At 35.5% G+C, this 19,798-nt stretch overlaps 1 protein-coding gene across 1 annotated transcript in view; it reads right to left on the bottom strand.

Moving 5' to 3' along the window:
• Window positions 1-233: 233 nt before the first annotated feature.
• The window catches only part of LOC148951022 (uncharacterized), a 58,446-nt gene continuing 38,881 nt past the window's right edge, over window positions 234-19,798 (bottom strand). Inside the window, exons 5-6 of the mRNA XM_089090980.1 lie at window positions 5,573-5,702; window positions 234-511 (exon numbers count right to left, since the gene is read on the bottom strand). Of these exons, the coding sequence (XP_088947106.1) occupies window positions 505-511; window positions 5,573-5,702 (137 nt within the window). The 3' untranslated portion in view covers window positions 234-504. The remainder of the gene's footprint in view (window positions 512-5,572; window positions 5,703-19,798) is intronic.

Here is a 19,798-nt window from a genome sequence, read left to right as displayed (position 1 = left end):
GTTTTTTCCTTCATCAATGTGCTAAGATCTTACATCTTTTGTCAGAAAACGCTTAAAAGTGGAATCTTTGAACAAAGATCTTACATCTTTGGTCGTTTTTGTGCAAACGTCTTTCATCATTCTTCTCTGATCAGCGGTCTGAGAACAATGATGAGTAGATCATCAAAGTTCTCTCATCATTGTTCTATATGGCAAAACACGGCGGTCTTCACACTTTTAGCTAACATCAGTGAGCTATAAGATCTTAGAACAAAGATGAGTTAGAAAACGATAATCTTTGCAGAAAGATGTAAGATCTTAGATGTAAGATCTTAATGCTAAAAAACGGGCCTATTAACAGTCTGCCAGAAATTTAACTGATTGATATAAAAGGTTGCACTGATCAGCTTATGCTTAAATTCTTGCATCAATAGTGATTCTACCAAATTGAATGGTAGGCTGTTCCCCTTTTTGATTTTCTTTTTTGGTTCAATAGGATAAACTGTATGCCAATGCTTCTGATGGCTAGCAGCTAAAATTGACAAAAATAAATAAAAAATAAGTTTGTGTTTTATCTATAGGCCTTCTGTGAAATTGGGACCAAGGGATATGGAATCTAGAGACCCTTTGGACATGCTGCTGTTTCAAAAATTCTATCCAATAATCATTTTGTGCTTTAAAATGTTGTCTAGAGAATCACTCTATAATATAATACAAATGGCAAATAGGAGGGATAGAGGAGGTTATTTGAGTCTAGTTGTATTAAAAGCATGTCATCACTTCAACTACATCATGTCAACTACATCAATCATGTCAACTACAAGATGATGGGTATTTTTCTTAGATGTGAAGCATTTAATGCCACAAGATATCTGGCTAAGAATTGTAATTCAAGTAGATTTGTTCTACCTTGTTGTTCTGAAGTAGCAGTTCCACTTCAACCTCGTTTGTATAGTTATTGAAATTTGGAGGATGGAAGTATATTACCTCTCATTGATGAGTCTAGCCTATATTTTTCTGTTGATGAAATAATTTGTTGCTTTCTAAAAAAAGGAGAGGAGAGGCAGACAGGCAAGATCTTCATCTGTGGTTTAAGTGTAAGAAGAACTTGTTTCATTTTGGAATTCCTAATGACGTGAAAAGAAGGATCATACAACCGACTGTTACTTCTCTTTGAAGCTTGCTCTAACTTTGAGTCAACCAATTGTCTATTGCCCCATGGCTCCAAAATCCTGTTTTATTCTTATTTACATGACATGATTGAGTCAAAGGGCTTGGGTGGATTAGTAAGCAATAACCAAATTAGTTTTAAATATCATATTGACAAAGGTACTCCAAGTTTTTTTTTCTTAGAGTGAGCTCAATGACCTGGTTAGATACTTTCAAAAGGCAGCAGAAGTTACTATTATGTTTAAATGTACAACCGGCTGCTATTTGGGTATTTCCTCAGTTTTTCTCTTAAGAGGCTTATCAGGGTAAATGATTGTCATTCCCGAAGTGCTTTGCCACAGAATTTGATTTGTCAGGATGTTGCAGATTTGCTGATTCACGTAAAAATGGCTTCAAAGCAGTCTTGCTGCATAATGGAAGTAAATTTGAACACTTTAGATTTTTGAAAGTTGTTTTGACTCTTTACGCTAAAGTTTGATTTTTTGTTCCAATTATTTAAGATTTATTTATATAAGATTATTTAAGATTTTTAAGAATAAGAAGAAGATTGACCCCTGAATCACAAAGCCCATTTAATTAGAATAATAAGCTCTTTTAGAATTTGTAAGAAAACCTTAGCGTAAGGAGTCAGGTTTCTTTATTTAATTATATAATAAATGTACTATGCTAATACATCTTTAATATATATTATGATTCACCTTCTATTAACCTAATTCACTACCATTTAACTAGGCTTAGGCTATATTTGAGATAGTAAAGTTCTTTATAAATAAAATAGTATTATGCATCTTTCAAAAACAGTGGAAACAAACTGTGATTTGGCTGAAAAAAAATTTTTACTGGTTGTCAAGGAACTTCTGAATGTCAAGTATTTTCTATCCTTGACTTTCAGAAGTTCCTTGACAACCAGTAGAAATTGCCTGCCAAAACTCCAGAGGAGAAACGCCCTTCTCCACCCTTTATCAAATGAGGAAGTGCTTATGATCATTATTCAGCCATGACAGATTGACATTATTATCCCTTGCTCACTATTGAGGGAAGACTGACTTAAGAGATGTTGGACAATGAATGTGATTTTACCTGGATTGAAGGAACTCCTAAGAATTGATGATACAGAGATTTTAGGTTAGTCCTTTCGTATTTACATTGTCCTTTTACTGTTTACTGTTGTGCCTATTGTGGAAACAGCTGCACAACCAAAGAAAATTTCCTCAGTAAGAATGCGCTGTTAAAGTTTGCGATCAATTCAGCAGTTAAACTTTCCCATTTTTAATCTATTAAAGTAATTTTTCTCTATCAAGCAATTAATGTTCGATTTCAATTAATCTCAATTAAGTGTCAACTATATTTTAACTTGATGCAAATAAGGTCAAAGCACTTGTATCATAGTAGTAGTGGTAGTAGTAGGAGCAGTAGTAACAGTAAGAGTGTTTCACAATGAGTTAGTTATCCGGCGGCAAAGTCCCCCCTATTAATGAAAAATGTAAACCATTCATTGAAGTTGCCGTGTACGTTCACTTTGGTTTACGGAAGAAATGGCAGTTCTTCAACTTGAAAAAAACCATTCGAATAAAACTATCGTCAACTATGTTGCGCTGAAATTTCCTTAGGTCTGCTCTATTCTGTATACTGTTTTTCCTAAACCTGGCAAAAAATACGTATTTCTTCAAAAGGCTAAAATAATTTACATAGATAATTAATGTTCTGTTGATGGCATTATTTTTAATCGATCAAAAAATATAAATTGACCCAATCTAGCAGCAGCCATTCTGAGGTTTTGCTGCCTTTTATTAGGAGACACTGCTGAGCAAATGCGTCTTTCCACAAAAACTTGAGCGACTATGTTATTTGGGTTGGGTAAGCTTGAAAAGTAAACAGTATAATAATAATAGAGCAGGTTATTCAAAGAAGATTATGCACAGTGAAATTTTCTTCTATTAATGAGATAAAAGGGGTGACATCCGTGACAATGGCTACCCTCATGTGCCACATATAATAAAAGTTCCCGGTGGAGATACCTTGACCACGCACTACGTATGGACAATCCCTGGCTACCGAATGCAGTGCTTCTCCGGCAACCATCGGGTACACTCTGGAGAGACATATTGAGACACACCTCACAGATTGGCTGTGCCATAAAAATCTTGACTGAATAACTATCCATTCCTGAGAACTGCAAATACGTTCTTTTGACCATTTGGAAGCACATTTGTATTGTGATTCAACTAAACGCCCTTTTGAAGCCGCTAACCCTAATTATCGAATAAATATACTATTTTTAACTATTATTTATTCTTTTAACTCATAGAATGACGCCTTGCCATAATTACTAGCTAAATGTCCCTTTCTGTTCCTCCTAGCTTGTTCTTTTTTTTTTCGTAATAATCTTTCACGTTCGAATGAAACAGGCATCCATTTGGGCATTTTAACGCCCATTCTTTACGGAGGATCGAATGTTAATTTGGTTCCCTCTGTTTTAGGTTTGTTTTTAAGTTTTAGCCCTGTTCTTTGTTTATTTATTATTTTTATTTTATTTACTTCTTTACATGTCTTTTATGTCCCCTCGATTAATGTCCTTTTTCTTTCATATGTTGAAAATTATAGCTGAGCAGAAAATTTTGAATTTAATTCTGTGTAGTCTATATACTGTTGCCATCATTTTGTGTAATGGCGTGTATTTTTACATAAAAAGTCGTTGCAACAGACATGGCTTCTTTTAATTGTAAAGTTAAAATAAAAATCAAGGGTTCTCAACCTTAAGTTTGTTTCATTCTCCGTATAATTGTTATTTATGTATTTTTTTTTCTCCCCGTTTTTACATTTTAAAAGAAATCGAACCCTTTACTTTTTTCCAATAAATTATCTTGTTTGCTCATCCCTCACTAAACGAATTTACTGCTCATTCAAGCTCTTCTGGTTCTTGTACAGCTTCTGCTCCTCAGCCAAGAAATCGTATCCTGAATTAACAATCAAGTAAACGAGAAAAAAATTTGAAACATTTTATTTTCTCTTTATCTAAATAAACATTTAAAAGAATGTTCAAGTACAACTTTATAATTTGTATTCTTTTAGCTTATCATATACTTACTACTTGCCTGTTCCTAGACTCAGGAATTATTTAAGGAACCATTATAAAAAGATTGAGTCAGTTGGGGAGGTGATCTTGCTCAAAATCATGGTCCTGTAATCCTATTATGTTTTTTTTTTTTGCTAGAAAAAGAAGTACCGTATGCTTACGCTAATTAATCTATACTACTAAATTAATATAATAATTATAATATAGATAAAATAGACCAATAAGTCGAATATCATTTTTGAGTAATCAATTGGAATAGCACTACTTTCAGTCTCAAGTTTGATAACTTAAGAACTGCACTTAAAAACATAACGCTTGGAAACCCAACGCTAGAAATGTCCTGCTACGTACTCTTGAGTATTGCTAAAAAGAAACTATTGTAAACAGGGTATTGTTAAAATTCTGGCATCAAAGGAATAAAGGACACCCTAGATGGTCAATTATTTTGATCAAAAGCTTCTGTCAATCAATTGATTACAGCAAGATTGACCGTCTAGGAACTGATTGAGTCATTCAAACTTTCTATCAATCACCATCAACGCTTGACTCAAGCTTCAAACAGAGTCCTTGACGGTCAATTATGATTTAATCAGTTGATTGATGGAAGCTTTTGATCAAAATGGTTGACCGTCTAGGATTTCCTTAAGACCATTTAATGACTAAAAATAGAGCCAAACAAAAATTTATGATACAGGTCATTTGCTTTACCAAATAGCAGTAAAGATGTCAAATATATTTTTTTTGGGAATATAAAGGAAATTGGTAGCTTGGTTGTATGCCAGCAGCCAGCAATGACATGTTCGAAGTTGAAAACTCGGAGTAGCGACGAATTCTGTTAGGAGGTGGGGTGTAATTATTACATTTTCAATTTTAGTATTATCGTATCTTGGATCTCACCTCTCTTGGGTTGAACTTTGCGCCACCAACTACTTTATGGCCAAAATAAATATATAATATTTTTTTAATTTAAATGTACTAACGAGAGGCGGTGGGGAGTGTGGACACATTGGGAAGGTGTCCACAATGAAGCTGGTCACTTATTTACTCAAGTTTAAAATCAAGTCTAAAGTTTAAAATCTTTACTGATAGCTTCCTGAATGGCTTCAGTGCTAATAAAAACGATTTTCATGTACAAAGAAACGTTTCGCTTTGAATTTTTCTTTTTATGCCATATATAAATAATGCTCGAAGTAGCTGACATGCTAACCCTTATTACTGAAGGGAATTGTTACACTTCAAGGTTTATAGGTCAAATATAGTAATATTTTAAACCAATTAAAATTCTGCAGAAAAAATTATGCTATTAAAATGAATTGTGAAGCCTTTTAAAAAGGGTTTTTCACTCACGAATCTGAACAAGAAGCTACTTCTGTTTGACGCATATATTTTTCGAATTTTCTTCTGAGTTTCTGCCCTGTTGACAGCCTGGCTGCACAGATTAACTTGTGACTTCCTTCAAAATCCTCACCAACTGTCCCTAAAAGTAAGGAAAGTCATACTTTTAAAAGTTTCCCCTGAAACTTGGTTTTATAAATACATACATATATATGTATATATATATATATATATATATATATATATATATATATATATATATATATATATATATATATATATATATATATATATATATATATATATATATATATATATATATATATATATATATATATATATATATATATATATATGATGAGTCAAAAACTTTGTTAAAAAGTCAAAAGAAAAAAAAATCGATGAAATTACAATAAAAATTAAATAAAATCGATAAACAATAAAATTAAAGACTAATTCTCCTGGTTATTGTACAACTCACCAAAACTCTTTCGATACCTTTCATGTTTAGTGTGGATGGGAGTCAGTTTGGGGATTTTTTTGGATTTTATACGGGGCGGTCTGTTGCGGGCAGGAAAGTAGGGTTCGGGGATGATGGAACGTAATCGAGGAACAGACAGGGTCTTGGTACCGAAACGAAGGCATAGGAGGTTCCTTTTCTCAGCCAACGTGGTGATCTTGAACTTACCTAGTAGATAATGATATGGAACCTTCCCTTCACTATTTATTATTCTAAGTGCTCGTTTTTGGACATTTTCAATCTTATTAGTATGCTCCAAAGAGAGACCAAAATGTCACGCTGTAGAAGCAAGTTCATGCATTAACTGAATAAAGGAACAATAAAGCTGGAAAAGGTTAAAAGGGACGCAAACAAGTTTACTAAAAAAGTTTAGAAGGGAAACTGGAAAGAAAGCTTTTTCTTGAATGTTTTGAACATGGACATCCCACTTCAAGTCAGCGGTTATTGTCACCCCAAGTAGTTTAATGCATGTGACGGATATTTTGGGAGGAATGGGGTTTGTGAAAGAAGGGGGTGATTTTGAAAAAATAACTGTCGTTTTCTGAACGTTAATTCTCATCTCCGGCCAAGAAACTACCATCTCGGTGTGATCAAGCTGTGTCATAATTGCATCTTTAATACTTCGATGACAAAAACTTCGAGTGTACACAAGTCGTTGCCACACATCCCCTTAACCGTGTGGTCATTCATAGGAATATTAACCATTATAAAAAGTAAATCGGGACCCATCAGATTTCCCTGGGGCACCCCAAAAAAGATAGGAAGGGGATCCGAATAAACATTTTTATATTTAAGCACTTGAAAATGATTTGTTAAAAAGGAAGCAACAATTTTTACTAGAAAGGGACTCACTTGAAACTCCGTCAGCAGTTTATTTTAGAGGATATTGTGGTCAATTAGGTCAAACACTTTCTGGAGATAAATTAATAATAGATTGAGCCACGTATAAGGGTTTTCAAGGTTTTTAAGAATGGTGTCAAGAAGACTAACCAAGATAATGTGAATTAGATGTCTCCTTCAGGTTTGCAAATTGTTTTAAGTCAATAAGTTCAAGAATCTCTGCCTTTAACCAATTAGCTAAGAAACCCTCATACATTTTTGAAAAAAACTGGGGTTACGGTGACTGATCAAACTCCAGTAAAATCGTTCATGCCTCCTTTCTTTAAGATTGGAGTAATATAGCCCAGCTTCCAACACGACGGGTAACATACGGAATCACTAACATCATTAAAAATACTAACAAGGGGCGTTGGTAGTTTATCGGAGAAAGCTTTTATTAGATCAATTGGGGGATATCAATGGGACAAATACTAGTTTTTTCCAGTTTCTGTATTTTTCTACTATTTGCTTCACCGAAATTTCCGGGATTTTATCTTTTGGAGTTTCAGAGATTAGCTGATTTTCCGAGAGAGGGGGGAACGTTTGCACAAAGCTAGCTAGGTGTTTATTAGGCTCATTTGCTGTCTCTTCAGGCAGTTCATCCAGAAGAAAATCAAGGCTCTTGCACGACCGACCCCCTAATTCTTTCACTTTCTTAAACCATTGCTGAGGTTTGCTCTGTTTTAAGTCATTTCATTTATTCTTACCATAATGCAAAGCTACACGACGTATTTCCTTCTTAATTTGTTTACGGAGGGTTAAGGCTTCCTCTTTCTTTCCAAGGCGAAAAAGTTTTAGTTTCAAATGGATTAGTCCTTTTATTTTTTCATTAATGTAAGGTTTATCTCAGGAACATGCCTTCTTGGTAACCTCTAGGAAACAATTTCGGTAATTTGTCATCAATTTTGTTTGAAACAAACTAACCTTTGAATTAAGATTTACACACGACAAAACATCATTCCAACTCTCGGACGTAATCCAAACACCAAAATCAAAAAGACCTTGACTTGTTATTGGGCGGTACGAAAATTCAGAAATTGAGTAATTTGTTTTGAAAACTAGCAGTGGTTTCAAAAGTAGCATGAAATTATAGCTACCACCAAGGGGAGGAAGGGTAGTTGGAATATTGTAGAAGATTTTAAGATTGGTGCAGATAACATCCAAACTGGTTCCACCTTTTGTAGTAGGGAAATCAACAATTTGCTTAAGCTTCTGATCATTGCATAGACAATTAAGACTTAGTTCGTTCGCGTCCCCTGCTATAAAGATGCCGGCATTTGGATACTTCGTCGTCACAAAGTCAAGACTTGCTTGTAGCCTGTCATGAAAATTACGACGAGAACAAGTATTTTGTCCGGATGAATAATAAAAAGAGCAGATTATTATATTAGTGTAAGGCCTTGATAGGCATTTGGGCTTTTTATATATCCAAATGATTTCTTCGCAATTACCTAGACCTCGTACATAGTTAAGGGTAGGAGATAGGCAATCCTTTGCGAAGATCATTGCTCCTCCTGCTTTTTTCCCAAGTGGGTGGTCAACCGGGCGCAACTTTATAACTCCTGAAAACAAGTCGTTTTAAGGAGATCTGGATTTTGTCCCTGGAACTCAGTAACTGCAATTACACCAATCGGGTTCAGTTTTTCTGTTGCTTCTAACTCAAATAACTTTAACTCATTAAAGGTCACGAGACTTATTCTCGTCAGTTACACTTACGTCAGTTAATTTAACACTCTCCTGAGCCTCGTCATCGAAGAGCATTCTACCACTGCATGCCCTTTTTACGTCACTTAATGAGTCACAAGTCTGGTCGCTCGGGGCTTGTATATAATTATTCATTTCAGAGCTAAAGGGAGACGAGCGTAATTCGCGGGTGGCACGGGAGAAAGAATTCGCAACTGATATAACTGAGTCATTAGGGTGTCAATAGTTGCTGTTTTTTCGTCAGCTAAGTTCTGGAGGTTACGTAAATCAGATTGGAGTGATTTGTGGGCATTTCGAAGTAGTAAGAGTTCATTATGACTAGCTGAGAGTTGATTCTCAAGGGCGGAATATGTGTTAGTTAAAGCTGAGATTTCACTAACGTATTCAGAACAATTCGCGCATGGGGTTTTATCCTTACTGCTGGGCCTTGTTACTGTCTTAGTTTGGGGATTAGAAGTCCTTGGGGTGATTATGGGTGGGTTTTTGACAAAGGATTTAGGACTATGGTTCGCTCGTGGCGTAACTTTGGCTGGAATTTTCATAACGCTGATAATTGAAGGTGAGGTGGAGAAGTCACATTTTAAGCACAACCATACCGGTAGTTTCTCTCTTGCTCCAAGCGTGGTCCTTGCGCACTTAGGATGCCACCATTGACTGCATTTGGTGCATTGAACCGTCCCACTAGTTGCTGGATTTCTGCACTCAGGACCGTATTATTTAGGCATAATTAACTTGGAAGGATTAGGTGCTGTTCACTAGGCTATAGGGAGGATGGCTACCTCGAAGCCGTCTTCACCTGGGGTAAAAAACACAAAAACTCTCTACCAGCTGTACGGAAGTTCAATACCCAAAATATCCATCATGTTCATTATAAACCAAAATTAAAGATATACAAAAGTCAAACAACGCCACTGTGCGTAAATGAAATAGAATTCGAAAACAGCACCTCTCCGCACGCAAGTCAGATGAAGACTGAATATACCGTCGATTAAGATCACAGACCAAATCTAAATGATCTAGAGAACGCACAAGGTCCATGAGTCACATGTTTGACATCACTGGTATTAAATCTTTGTTTAGCTTCTGCTGTGCAACTGGTAAAAAAAAAAATGTACCATTATTTCTCCAAAAAGCTGCAGAGACTTCACGGATGGTGACGAGCTCAATAGTGGCAAACAAAAGCAGCATTAACACGCTGCAACGAAAAGGAATTTCACTTCGTCTGACGAAAAAATAAAATCTATGCATACAAGTATTTGGTTTCGGATAAGAATTAAGAAATTCATTTTAACAGCAGGACAAAACCTTGTGTAAAATAAAATAAATCTTTTATTTTATGAAGTGGTAAAATAAAGTGCTATTATAATTATTTTTAGGATAAACACGTAAAAGAATAATTTTTTATAGATTTCGCAGACCCGAAAATTCTGCTTTCAACCGTACTGAGCCGCCAGAATTCATATGGTCATATCGCTCAGTTCTTTTTACTAGACACAATTTACCATCTTCTATCAGAATTAAAGTCAGATTCATATAGAAGAGGGTACATTTTATCAACTAAAAATGACCAAGCAATATTGCTCTATGAATGATGGGCCAAAGAGTATCTTACTAGAGGGGAAACTAGCACTAGTCCTGACAGAAATTAACACCATCTAGCGTGTGGCGACACTTGACATTGTTTTCAAACCCTGTAATCATTTTTGTGTAAGGAATTGAGATCAGACATTTTTTACTACCCTAATTTTACCAATTACACAAAGTAAATTAATTATTGGTATTATTACACTGACATAAATACTAAGTGTTACCGAACGCTAGATGACGTTGATAGTTTTTTTTTTGGCACTAGCGCCAGTTTCCGCTCTTATGAGTTACTCAATATCTTTGTGATGAACACTGTTTATGATTTTCTCACATACTTATCTTAAAAAGAACACTAATAGCACTTTAATTTTGAACCAAAATTCCGGAAATGAAACTATCCAAAGTCTCTCACGAGAATTTTCTTAACACCAAAACTCTTTAAATACTTATCTTAAAAACAACATGAGATTTATTTTCAGACTATTTTTTAAACAGAATTTACCCAGCCAGGTGAATGTGTTGTTTTTTTTTTTAACCCAGAATCGAAACCGAGGTGAGATAAATAATTTACGATATCTACCATAATTGAATTTTATTCAGAAATGTTAACATTTTATAATTATTAATTCAATAAAAGTACAAAACTTCTTTACTCAAAAAATCTTTAACGGTACAAAATTTCATTACTATTATTGAACCTATGACAATAATTATTAAACTTCAGCCCTAATGTTCATCGCCTTATAATGGGACTCCCGAAACTAGCCAGAACCTAAACTTTATCATTTTACTATAATCCTTATGAGGTTAAAAAATTATTATAAGCCTAAATTATAGGTTAAGCTGCTTAATGAAAGAGAACAAAGAACTTCAGCTTTAGAAACCAATTTAACATTATTTTAATAAAATATGGTAAAGTGTGTCATCCAAAAAGACCGTACAGCATTGCAAATTCTGGTTGATCTGTCTATTTGACAACAAAATTATGTAGCCTTTCTAGCTCATAAATATTTCTGTTTGAATTAATAAAATTTCCTGTTTATTCTAATCTTCTCTAAAAAAGTATTCAAAAGAGTCTTAATTTCTTCCGACAGAAAACTAGGAAGACAAGCGACGTTTTTTTTTTTTTTATCAAACATATTAACCACACTTAACACCGAGAAGTCGCTTGGCCATTTTCACCTGACAGTTTACTTTTTCCATTGCACTTTATTATGGACTAATACATTTTATATCATAAAACCTATTTTTTTATAATATTTTTTAGCCCCTTTTTAGTATTTTATGCCTCTAGAGACCAAGAAATGGAAAAATGGAGTATATTAATTTAATTTGTTAAAATAGGATTCATTTTCCAGTCTTTATTTGTCTTTATAAACTGTTTACTCTTGATTGATAAAAAAAAGATTTGTGAGTTGAGGAAAACGAGTTAAAAAACAAGATCAAGTTATGCAAAGCCAAATCCGTTCCTCGTTTTCATTTATACTGATAAATTTTCGAGAAAAAAAAAATTATTTTCTTCTTTTCAGTTGATTTTGTAAATGTATTTATAGATTTTTTAATGTTCATTATTTTTAATTTTTTTTCTCCAAGACAAAATTTTGTCGTGCCGAAGACTCGAACTTAAGATACTACGGCCACAGGGAAGTGTTCTAACGATTGCGTTATCAAGTCTTGCATAAGAGTTTTGTTTTACACTTTTTGTTGTTCTGAATTTATGGATCATTAAATTTGACACTATATCTAAATCTAGCAGCAAAACCCATATATTCATGCGCTTCGAACTTGTCCTGCTTATGCCAAAGGCTTCCAGCCCTCAGGGGTATCTAATTTTAGGCAGCAAATGATTTGTGAAAAACCAAACAGTTCGTGGTACCGAACAATCCCGAAAAGACAATTAGTCTTAATGAAAATTACACCATCAAATTCAGCGTCAGTAGGTTTCAAGCTCCCATCTACAAAAAGTGGAATCTTGTATTTTTTGCCAGAAGAAAGATCACGGATGCGAGTTTATTTATTTTTGTTTGTTTTTATTTTTACCAGGAGTAATATCATCAAATAAAAGGTACAATATTGACAGAGAGCTCATTCGAACTGAAATTAGAAGCTCTAGTGCCCTTTTAAGTGACTAGATATTATTGCATATATCAAGGGGTTGCCCCTCCGAAATACCTCGCTCTTTATACTAAAGTTTGACTTTTTGTCCCAATCCTTTAAGACCGACTCCTGAAACACAAGGATCGTTTGAGTAAAACAATAAGAAGCTTAAATAAAAGTACTAAAAAACTTAACGTATATGAGAGGGGCCACTCTCATATACGTAATAATTTCTGTTCATTTGAAGTTTTAATGCTGCTCCTTACTTTAAGTTGAAAAAAAAACTTTTTTTTTTATTCCTAAGAAGGACTGGGATCAAGAGTATACAAGAAAGGAAGAATTTTAATGTTTTATTATTGTACTATCATCGGAAGCGCATACTCTAATAAAATAAGTAAGTTATTGATCGTTTGGAAATGGTCAAAAAGTAGACAAATTATGAAGAATATTAAGAAGGCTAGGAAGGGGAGCATACAGGAGGTGGGAATTTTAATGTTATACTATTGCACTCTCCTTGGAAATACATATACTGATAAAATTTGAAATTAATTGAACATTCAGAAGTGGTGGGAATGCAGACAATTTTTGAAAAATATTAAGAGGGCTCGGAGGAGGAGTACACACGTTGATAAATTTTGATGTTGTACTATAGCACAGTCGTTAGAAGTGCATATACTGAAAAAATTTGGAAGTAATTGAACATTCAAAAGTGATCGAAAAATGAATCACAAATTCAGAAGAAAAATTGAAAGCACTTGAATCGATGAGGGAAAGAACAATTACTATCATATACTTCCGGATTAAAAACTGTACTTCAATTTCATTGGTTTATTTTTTACGCTTGCTTACTTAGACTTAGGTCTTCCCACGCAGGCTGTGTGCTTTTGGCCAAAGTTCTTCGAGCGACGATCTCGAAAGCGCAACATCCTTCTCAAGGCATTTGCCCAGTGCTGTCATCTGTCACCCTCTGATGCCAGAAGGGACCCAACACGATACATCGTGGGGTAGGCGGCCCTCACCCATCCGCACCAGTTGACCCCAATATCGCCATCGGTTAGTCACAATTCTATCGATCACGATCGACTGCTTTGTCTTTTCATAGGCAGCGCGCTAGCGCTGCCTAAGTAAAGAACGATGTGGGCACAATGTGTTTTTTTTCTTCAGCAGGGAACTTCCTATCGAAGAAGTTGTTGTAGAAACTTCGAAAAGGGCTCATTCGATTGGAAATTGGAGTGGCTAGTGCCCTTTTTAATAGTCGAAAGTGATTGGAGGGCAACTAGCCCCCCCCCCACGCCCATCGTTCCCCCAAGCACTTCCAATCAAAATTTTGAGATAGCCATTTTGTTCAGCGTAGTTGATTTCCAGATAGAAAATATCTTTTTGAGGAGGACACTCCCCCACAACCCACGGGGCAAGGGTTTTAAGTTATGCCTGGGCAAATAAGTTTTTAAAGAAGGTGTTGTCGTACAAACTTCAAAAAAGGCTCATTCAATTGGAAATTCAAAGGGCTAGTGCCCTTTTTAATAGTTGAAAGAAATTGATAGGCACCTTGCCCCCCCCCCCCCCACGCCCATCATTTCCCCAAGTACATCCAATAAAAATTTTGAGATAGCCCTTTTGTTAAACTTAGTTGATTTCCAGATAGAAAATATTTTTTTGTGGAGGACACTCTCCCAAAACCCTCGGGGCAAGGGTTTTAAGTTATGCCTCGGGGGCATATGAGGTTTTTATAGATGGCGTTGTCGTAGAAGCTTCAAAAAGGGCTCATTCGATTGGAAATTCAAAGGGCTAGTGCACTTTTTAATAGTCTAAAGTGACTGGAGGGCAACTAGCCCCCCCTCCCCGCGCCCATCATTCCCCCAAACACAACCAATCAAAATTTTGAGATAGCCATTTTGTCCAGTGTATTTTATTTCCAGATAGAAAATATGTTTTCAAGGAGGACACTCCCCCACAACCCTCAGGGCAAGGGTTTTAAGTTATACCCTGGGGCATATAAGCTTTTTATAGAAGGCGGTGTCGTAGAAACTTCAAAAAAGCCTCATTCGATTGGAAATTTAAAGGGCTAGTACCCTTTTTAATAGTCAAAAGTGATTGGATCGCAACTAGCCCCCCCCCCACGCCAATCATTCCCCCAAACACATCCAATCAATATTTTTAGATAGCCATTTCGTTCAGTGTAGTTGATTTCCAGATAGAAAATATGTTTTTGAGGAGGACACTCCCCCACAACCCTCAGGGCAAGGGTTTTAAGTTATGCTCTGGGGGTATACAAGGTTTTGTATAGACAGCATTGTTGTAGAAACTTCAGAAAGGGCTCATTCAATTGGAAATTTAAATGACTTCCTTTTTAATAGTCAAAAGTGATTCATTAATTTCAAAGAGGGATCAGTCGTTAGGACAATGATCGTTATTTTTCAACCTTCAAGATTAAAACGAGTTTGCAAGGAATTAGCCCCCCCCCCCTCCCCGCCCTTTTTTGTGCTAACCCATCCGATAATATCTACGTGTCAGACCGCTTTTTAAATAGTTCATAGACCACATAACGAAAACTCCGGGGTCGACACAGCCCTCCAGGGCCTAAGGGCAGGTGTTCTAAGTTATGCCCTAGGGGAATATATGGCTCTTATTGAAGGGATGCTCGTAAAAACTTCAGAAATAGCTCATTTGATTGGAAATTGAAAGTTCTAGTTCAGTTTTTTAGAGTCAAAAGAGATATTGGAGGGCAACTAGCCCCCCCTTTTTTCCCAAATGCATCCAATAAAAATCTTGAGATAGCCATTAAATTAAAAATTGCTCAAAAGTCAGATAACAAAAACTCAGGTGTCATCACAACCCCCCAGGGTCTGGGGGCAGGCATTGTAAGTTATGTCCTGGGGCATATATGGATCATATGAAAGGGATGCTCGTATAAACTTTGGAGAGGTCTCACTTGATTGGAAATTGAAAATTCAAGCTCACTTTCTAATAGTCAAAAGAGATCCGAGGGCAACTAGCCCCCCCCCCCCCCAACGTCTTCTTTTTCAAAACCCATCTGATGAAAATTTTGAGACATAAATTTTGTTTAAAAATAGTTCAAAGGTTGGATAAGAAAAAATCCGGTGTCAATACAACCCCCCCCCCAGGGCCCAGGGGAGGGCGTTCTATGTTATGCCCTAAGGGCATGTATGGTTCTTATGAAAGGGATGCTTGTATAAACTTCATAGAGGGCTCATTTAATTGGAAATTGAAAGTTAAGTAATTGAAAGTAAGTTGAAAGTAATCAAACAGTTCGTGGCAACAAACTGTAAGTAAGGAGCGATCCAGCTCAATGGTAACCGAAACTCTAAAAAACGGAATTTTGATACCAATAGATAAATCAAAAGAATCAAATTTTAATTCTGATTTCAAATATATAAGTTTCATCAAGTTTAATTTATACCTATCAAAAGTTACGCGCCTGAGAAAATGTGGCTGATTTTCGAAAAAAGGGGGAAAGACCCCCTAAAAATTGTCGAACCTTAATGAAAATCACACCATCATATTCAGCGTATCAGGGAACCCTACTGTAGAGGTTTCAAGCTCCTATCCACAAAAATGTGGAATTTTGCATTTTTTGCCAGAAGAAAGATCACGGGTGCGTGTTTATTTATTTATTTTTTCCCCAGGGGTGATCGTATAGACCCAGTGGTCCTAGAATATCGTGGGAGGGCTAATTGGAATGGAAATTCAAAGTTCTAGTGCCCTTTCTAAGTGACCCAAAAAAATGGAGGGCAACTAGGCCCCCTCCCACGCTCATTGTTTTCCCAAAGTCACCTGATCAAAATTTTGAGATAGCCATTTTGTTCAGCATGTTCGAAAATATTATAAGTATGCCTTTTAGGATGACGTAATCCCCCGAACTTCCCGGGAGGAGGGCTGAAAGTTATGAACTTTACCCAATGTTAACATATAGTATTGGTTATTGGGAAGTATACAGTACAGACGTTTTCAGGGGAGATTTTTCCTGGTAGTGAGGGGGGGGTGGGTCGGGCAGGGACGTACGCAGGGAGGGGAGCCTCCGGGCCCGGGCCCCCCCGAAATCTCACGATTTTTTTCATTTTCCCATAATTTTCTGATTTTGCTCACAGAATAATGGGTTTGAAGGATTTGGCCCCCCCCGAAACAACTTGGACCCCCCCTAAAAAAAGTCCTGCGTACGGGTCTGGGGTCGGGGGTTATGTAGGAGGATACTTCCATGAAGGAAGTTTCCATGGGGGAAGGGACATTGCTATGAAGGGGACGCCGGACTTCCCAGCATTATTGAAAAAAAGATCAGAAATTAAATATAAAAAAACAAGTTTTTCAACTGCAACAGCAGCAACATCAAAACTTTAAACGAACAGAAAATATTACATATATGATTGGGTTCACCCCCTAGTCAATACCTCACTCTTTAAGCCAGAGATTTTTTAGTACTTTCATTAGAGCTATTTATTCTAATTAACGGCCTTTGTGATTAAGCGGTCATTTTTAAAGAATTGGAACAAAATTCGAACTTTAGCTTAAAGAGCAAGGTATTGACTAGGGGGCGAACCCCTAATATACGTATCAAAAATATATGAATATAGAAGTTCGTTACGTAAGTTAATTCGTAAGTTACGTATATTTATTACTAATAAAAACGTTCGTAAATAAAATGAAACAAGGTTCGAGAAAGCCATTTAACCAAATAAAGTAAATTAATATGAAAATTTTGTTTTAATCAATCATGTACTGTGAGCCAAGATCAAAACCTGCATTTATTCAAAAACGTTCAAAAATTAAATAAAAAATACAAGTTTTTTTAACTGAAAGCAAGGAGCAACATTAAAACTTAAAACGACCAGAAATTATTCCGTATATGAAAGGGGCTGTCCCCTCCTCAACGCTTTGCTCTTTACGCTAAAGTTTGACTTTCTCACAACTCTTTTTTTTTTAAACAATAAAAAACTTTAGCGTAAAGAGCGAGGCGTTGAGGAGGGGAAAGCCCATTTCATATACGGAATAATTTCTGTTCTTTTTAAGTTTTAATGTCGCTCCTTACTTTCAGTTAAAAAAACTTTTTATTTAATTAATAGTAAAAACCACACGGCTCCAATGTTTTATTATTATTCTTCTTTTTTTTCAGAGGCACTTCATATAGAAGGGGTTGTTGTATAAACTTCAAAGGGGGTTCATTCGATTGGAAATCGAGAGTTCTAGTGTGCTTTTTAAGAGTCAAAAGTGATCAGTGGGCAACTGTCCCCCCCCCACCAAATCTTCTTTCTCCATACACCTCTGATAAAAAATTTGAAATAGTCATTTTGTTAGAAATAGCTCGAAGTTCATATAGCAAAACCTCCTTGACATAAGGTCATTTCGTTTAAAATTGTTCAAAGGTCAGGTAAGAAAAACTGATGTGTTGACACAACCCCCGCCCTCCCCCAGGGCCCAGGAAGACATTGTAAGTATTGCCCTGGAGGCATATATGTTTCTTATGGAAGGTATGCTCGTATAAACTTTAGAGGGCTCATATAATTGGAAATTGAAAGTTCTTGTTCACTTTTTAAGAGTCAAAAGAGATCGGAGGGCAACTAGCCCCCCTCTCCACGCCCTATTTTCCTCAAACCCATCTGATAAGATGAACTTTTTTTGTTACCATAAGAACTTTTTTTTTGTCGCCATGGACTATGGTACCTGTATATTTATTATTAAAAACAACGGTAAGCTCATATAAGATAAGAACATGTTCTGCAACTATCACAAAACAGGAAGTAAGATGAAAATGAGAACCAGATAAATAAAAAAAAAACATATACATATACCAACATATTAACAGTCTGCCAGATATTTAACTGATTGATATAAAAGGTTGCCCTGATCAGCTTATGCTTAAATTCTTGTATCAATAGTGATTCTACCTAATTGAATGATAGGCTGTTCCCGTTTTTGATTTTCTTTTTTGGTTCAATAGGATAAACTGTATGCCAATACTGCTGACAGCTAGCGGCTAAAATTGACAAAAATAAAATAAAAAATAAGTTTGTGTTTGATCTATAGGCCTTCTGTGAAATTGGGACCAAGGGATATGGAATCTAGAGACTCTTTGGACATGCTGCTGTTTCCAAAATTCTATCCAATAATCATTTTGTACTTTAAAATGTTGTCTAGAGAATCACTCCATAATATAATACAAATGGCAAATAGGAGGGATAGAGGAGGTTATTTGAGTCTGGTTGTATTAAAATCATGTCATCACTTATGTGAATAGAACTACAAGATGATTGGTATTTTTCTTAGATGTTAACCGTTTAATGCCAAAAGATATCTGGCTAAAAATCGTAATTCAAGTAGAATTGTTCTACCTTGTTGTTCTGAAGTAGCAGTTTGACTTCAACCTCCCAGTTTGTATAGTTAGTTGAAATTTGGAGGATGGAAGTATATTACCTCTCATTGATGAATCTAGCCTATATTTTTATGTTGATGAAATAATTTTTTGCTTTCTAAAAAAAAGGGAGAGGAGAGGCAGACAGGCAAGATTTTCGTCTGTGGTTTAAGTGTAAGAAGTACTTGTTTCATTTTGGAATTCCTAATGACATGGAAAGAAGGATCACACAACTAACTGTTACTTCTCTTTGAAGCTTGCTCTAACTTTGAGTCAACCAATTGTTTATTGCCCCATGGCTCTGAAATCCTGTTTTATTCTTATTTACATGACATGCTTGAGTCAAAGGGCTTGGGTGGATTAGTAAGCAATAACCAAATTAGTTTTAAATATCATATTGACAAAGGGACTCCAAATTTTTTTTTCTTAGAGTGAGCTCAATGACCTGGTGAGATACTTTCAAAAGACAACAGAAGTTACTATTATGTTTAAATGTACAAGCTGCTGCTATTTGGGTATTTCCTCAGTTTTTCTCTTAAGAGGCTTGTCAGGGTAAATGATTGTCATTCCCAAAGTGCTTTGCCACAGAATTTGATTTATCAGGATGTTGCAGATTTGCTGATTCACGTAAAAATGGCTTCAAAGCAGTCTTGCTGCATAATGGAAGTAAATTTGAACACTGTAGATTTTTGAAAGTTGTTTTGACTCTTTACACTAAAGTTTGATTTTTTGTTCCAATTATTTAAGATTTATTTATATAAGATTATTTAAGATTTTTAAGAATAAGAAGAAGATTGACCCCTGAATCACAAAGCCCATTTAATTAGAATAATAAGCTCTTTTAGAATTTGTAAGAAAACCTTAGCGTATGGAGTGAGGTTTCTTTATTTAATTATATAATAAATGTACTATGCTAATACATCTTTAATATATATTATGCTTCACCTTCTATTAACCTAATTCACTACCATTTAACTAGGCTTAGGCTTTATTGGAGATAGTAAAGTTCTTTATAAATAAATAGTATTATGCATCTTTCAAAAACAGTGCAAACAAACTGTGATTTGGTTGAAAAAAAAAAATTCTA

Source organism: Artemia sp. Qi Xiang Cuo, chromosome 6 (genome assembly GCF_049724085.1).
Source record: "Artemia sp. Qi Xiang Cuo chromosome 6, ASM4972408v1, whole genome shotgun sequence".
Lineage (NCBI taxonomy): Eukaryota > Metazoa > Arthropoda > Branchiopoda > Anostraca > Artemiidae > Artemia > Artemia sp. Qi Xiang Cuo.
The sequence above is the reverse complement of the archived record's forward strand: the minus strand, read 5'-3'. Positions and strand labels throughout refer to the sequence as shown.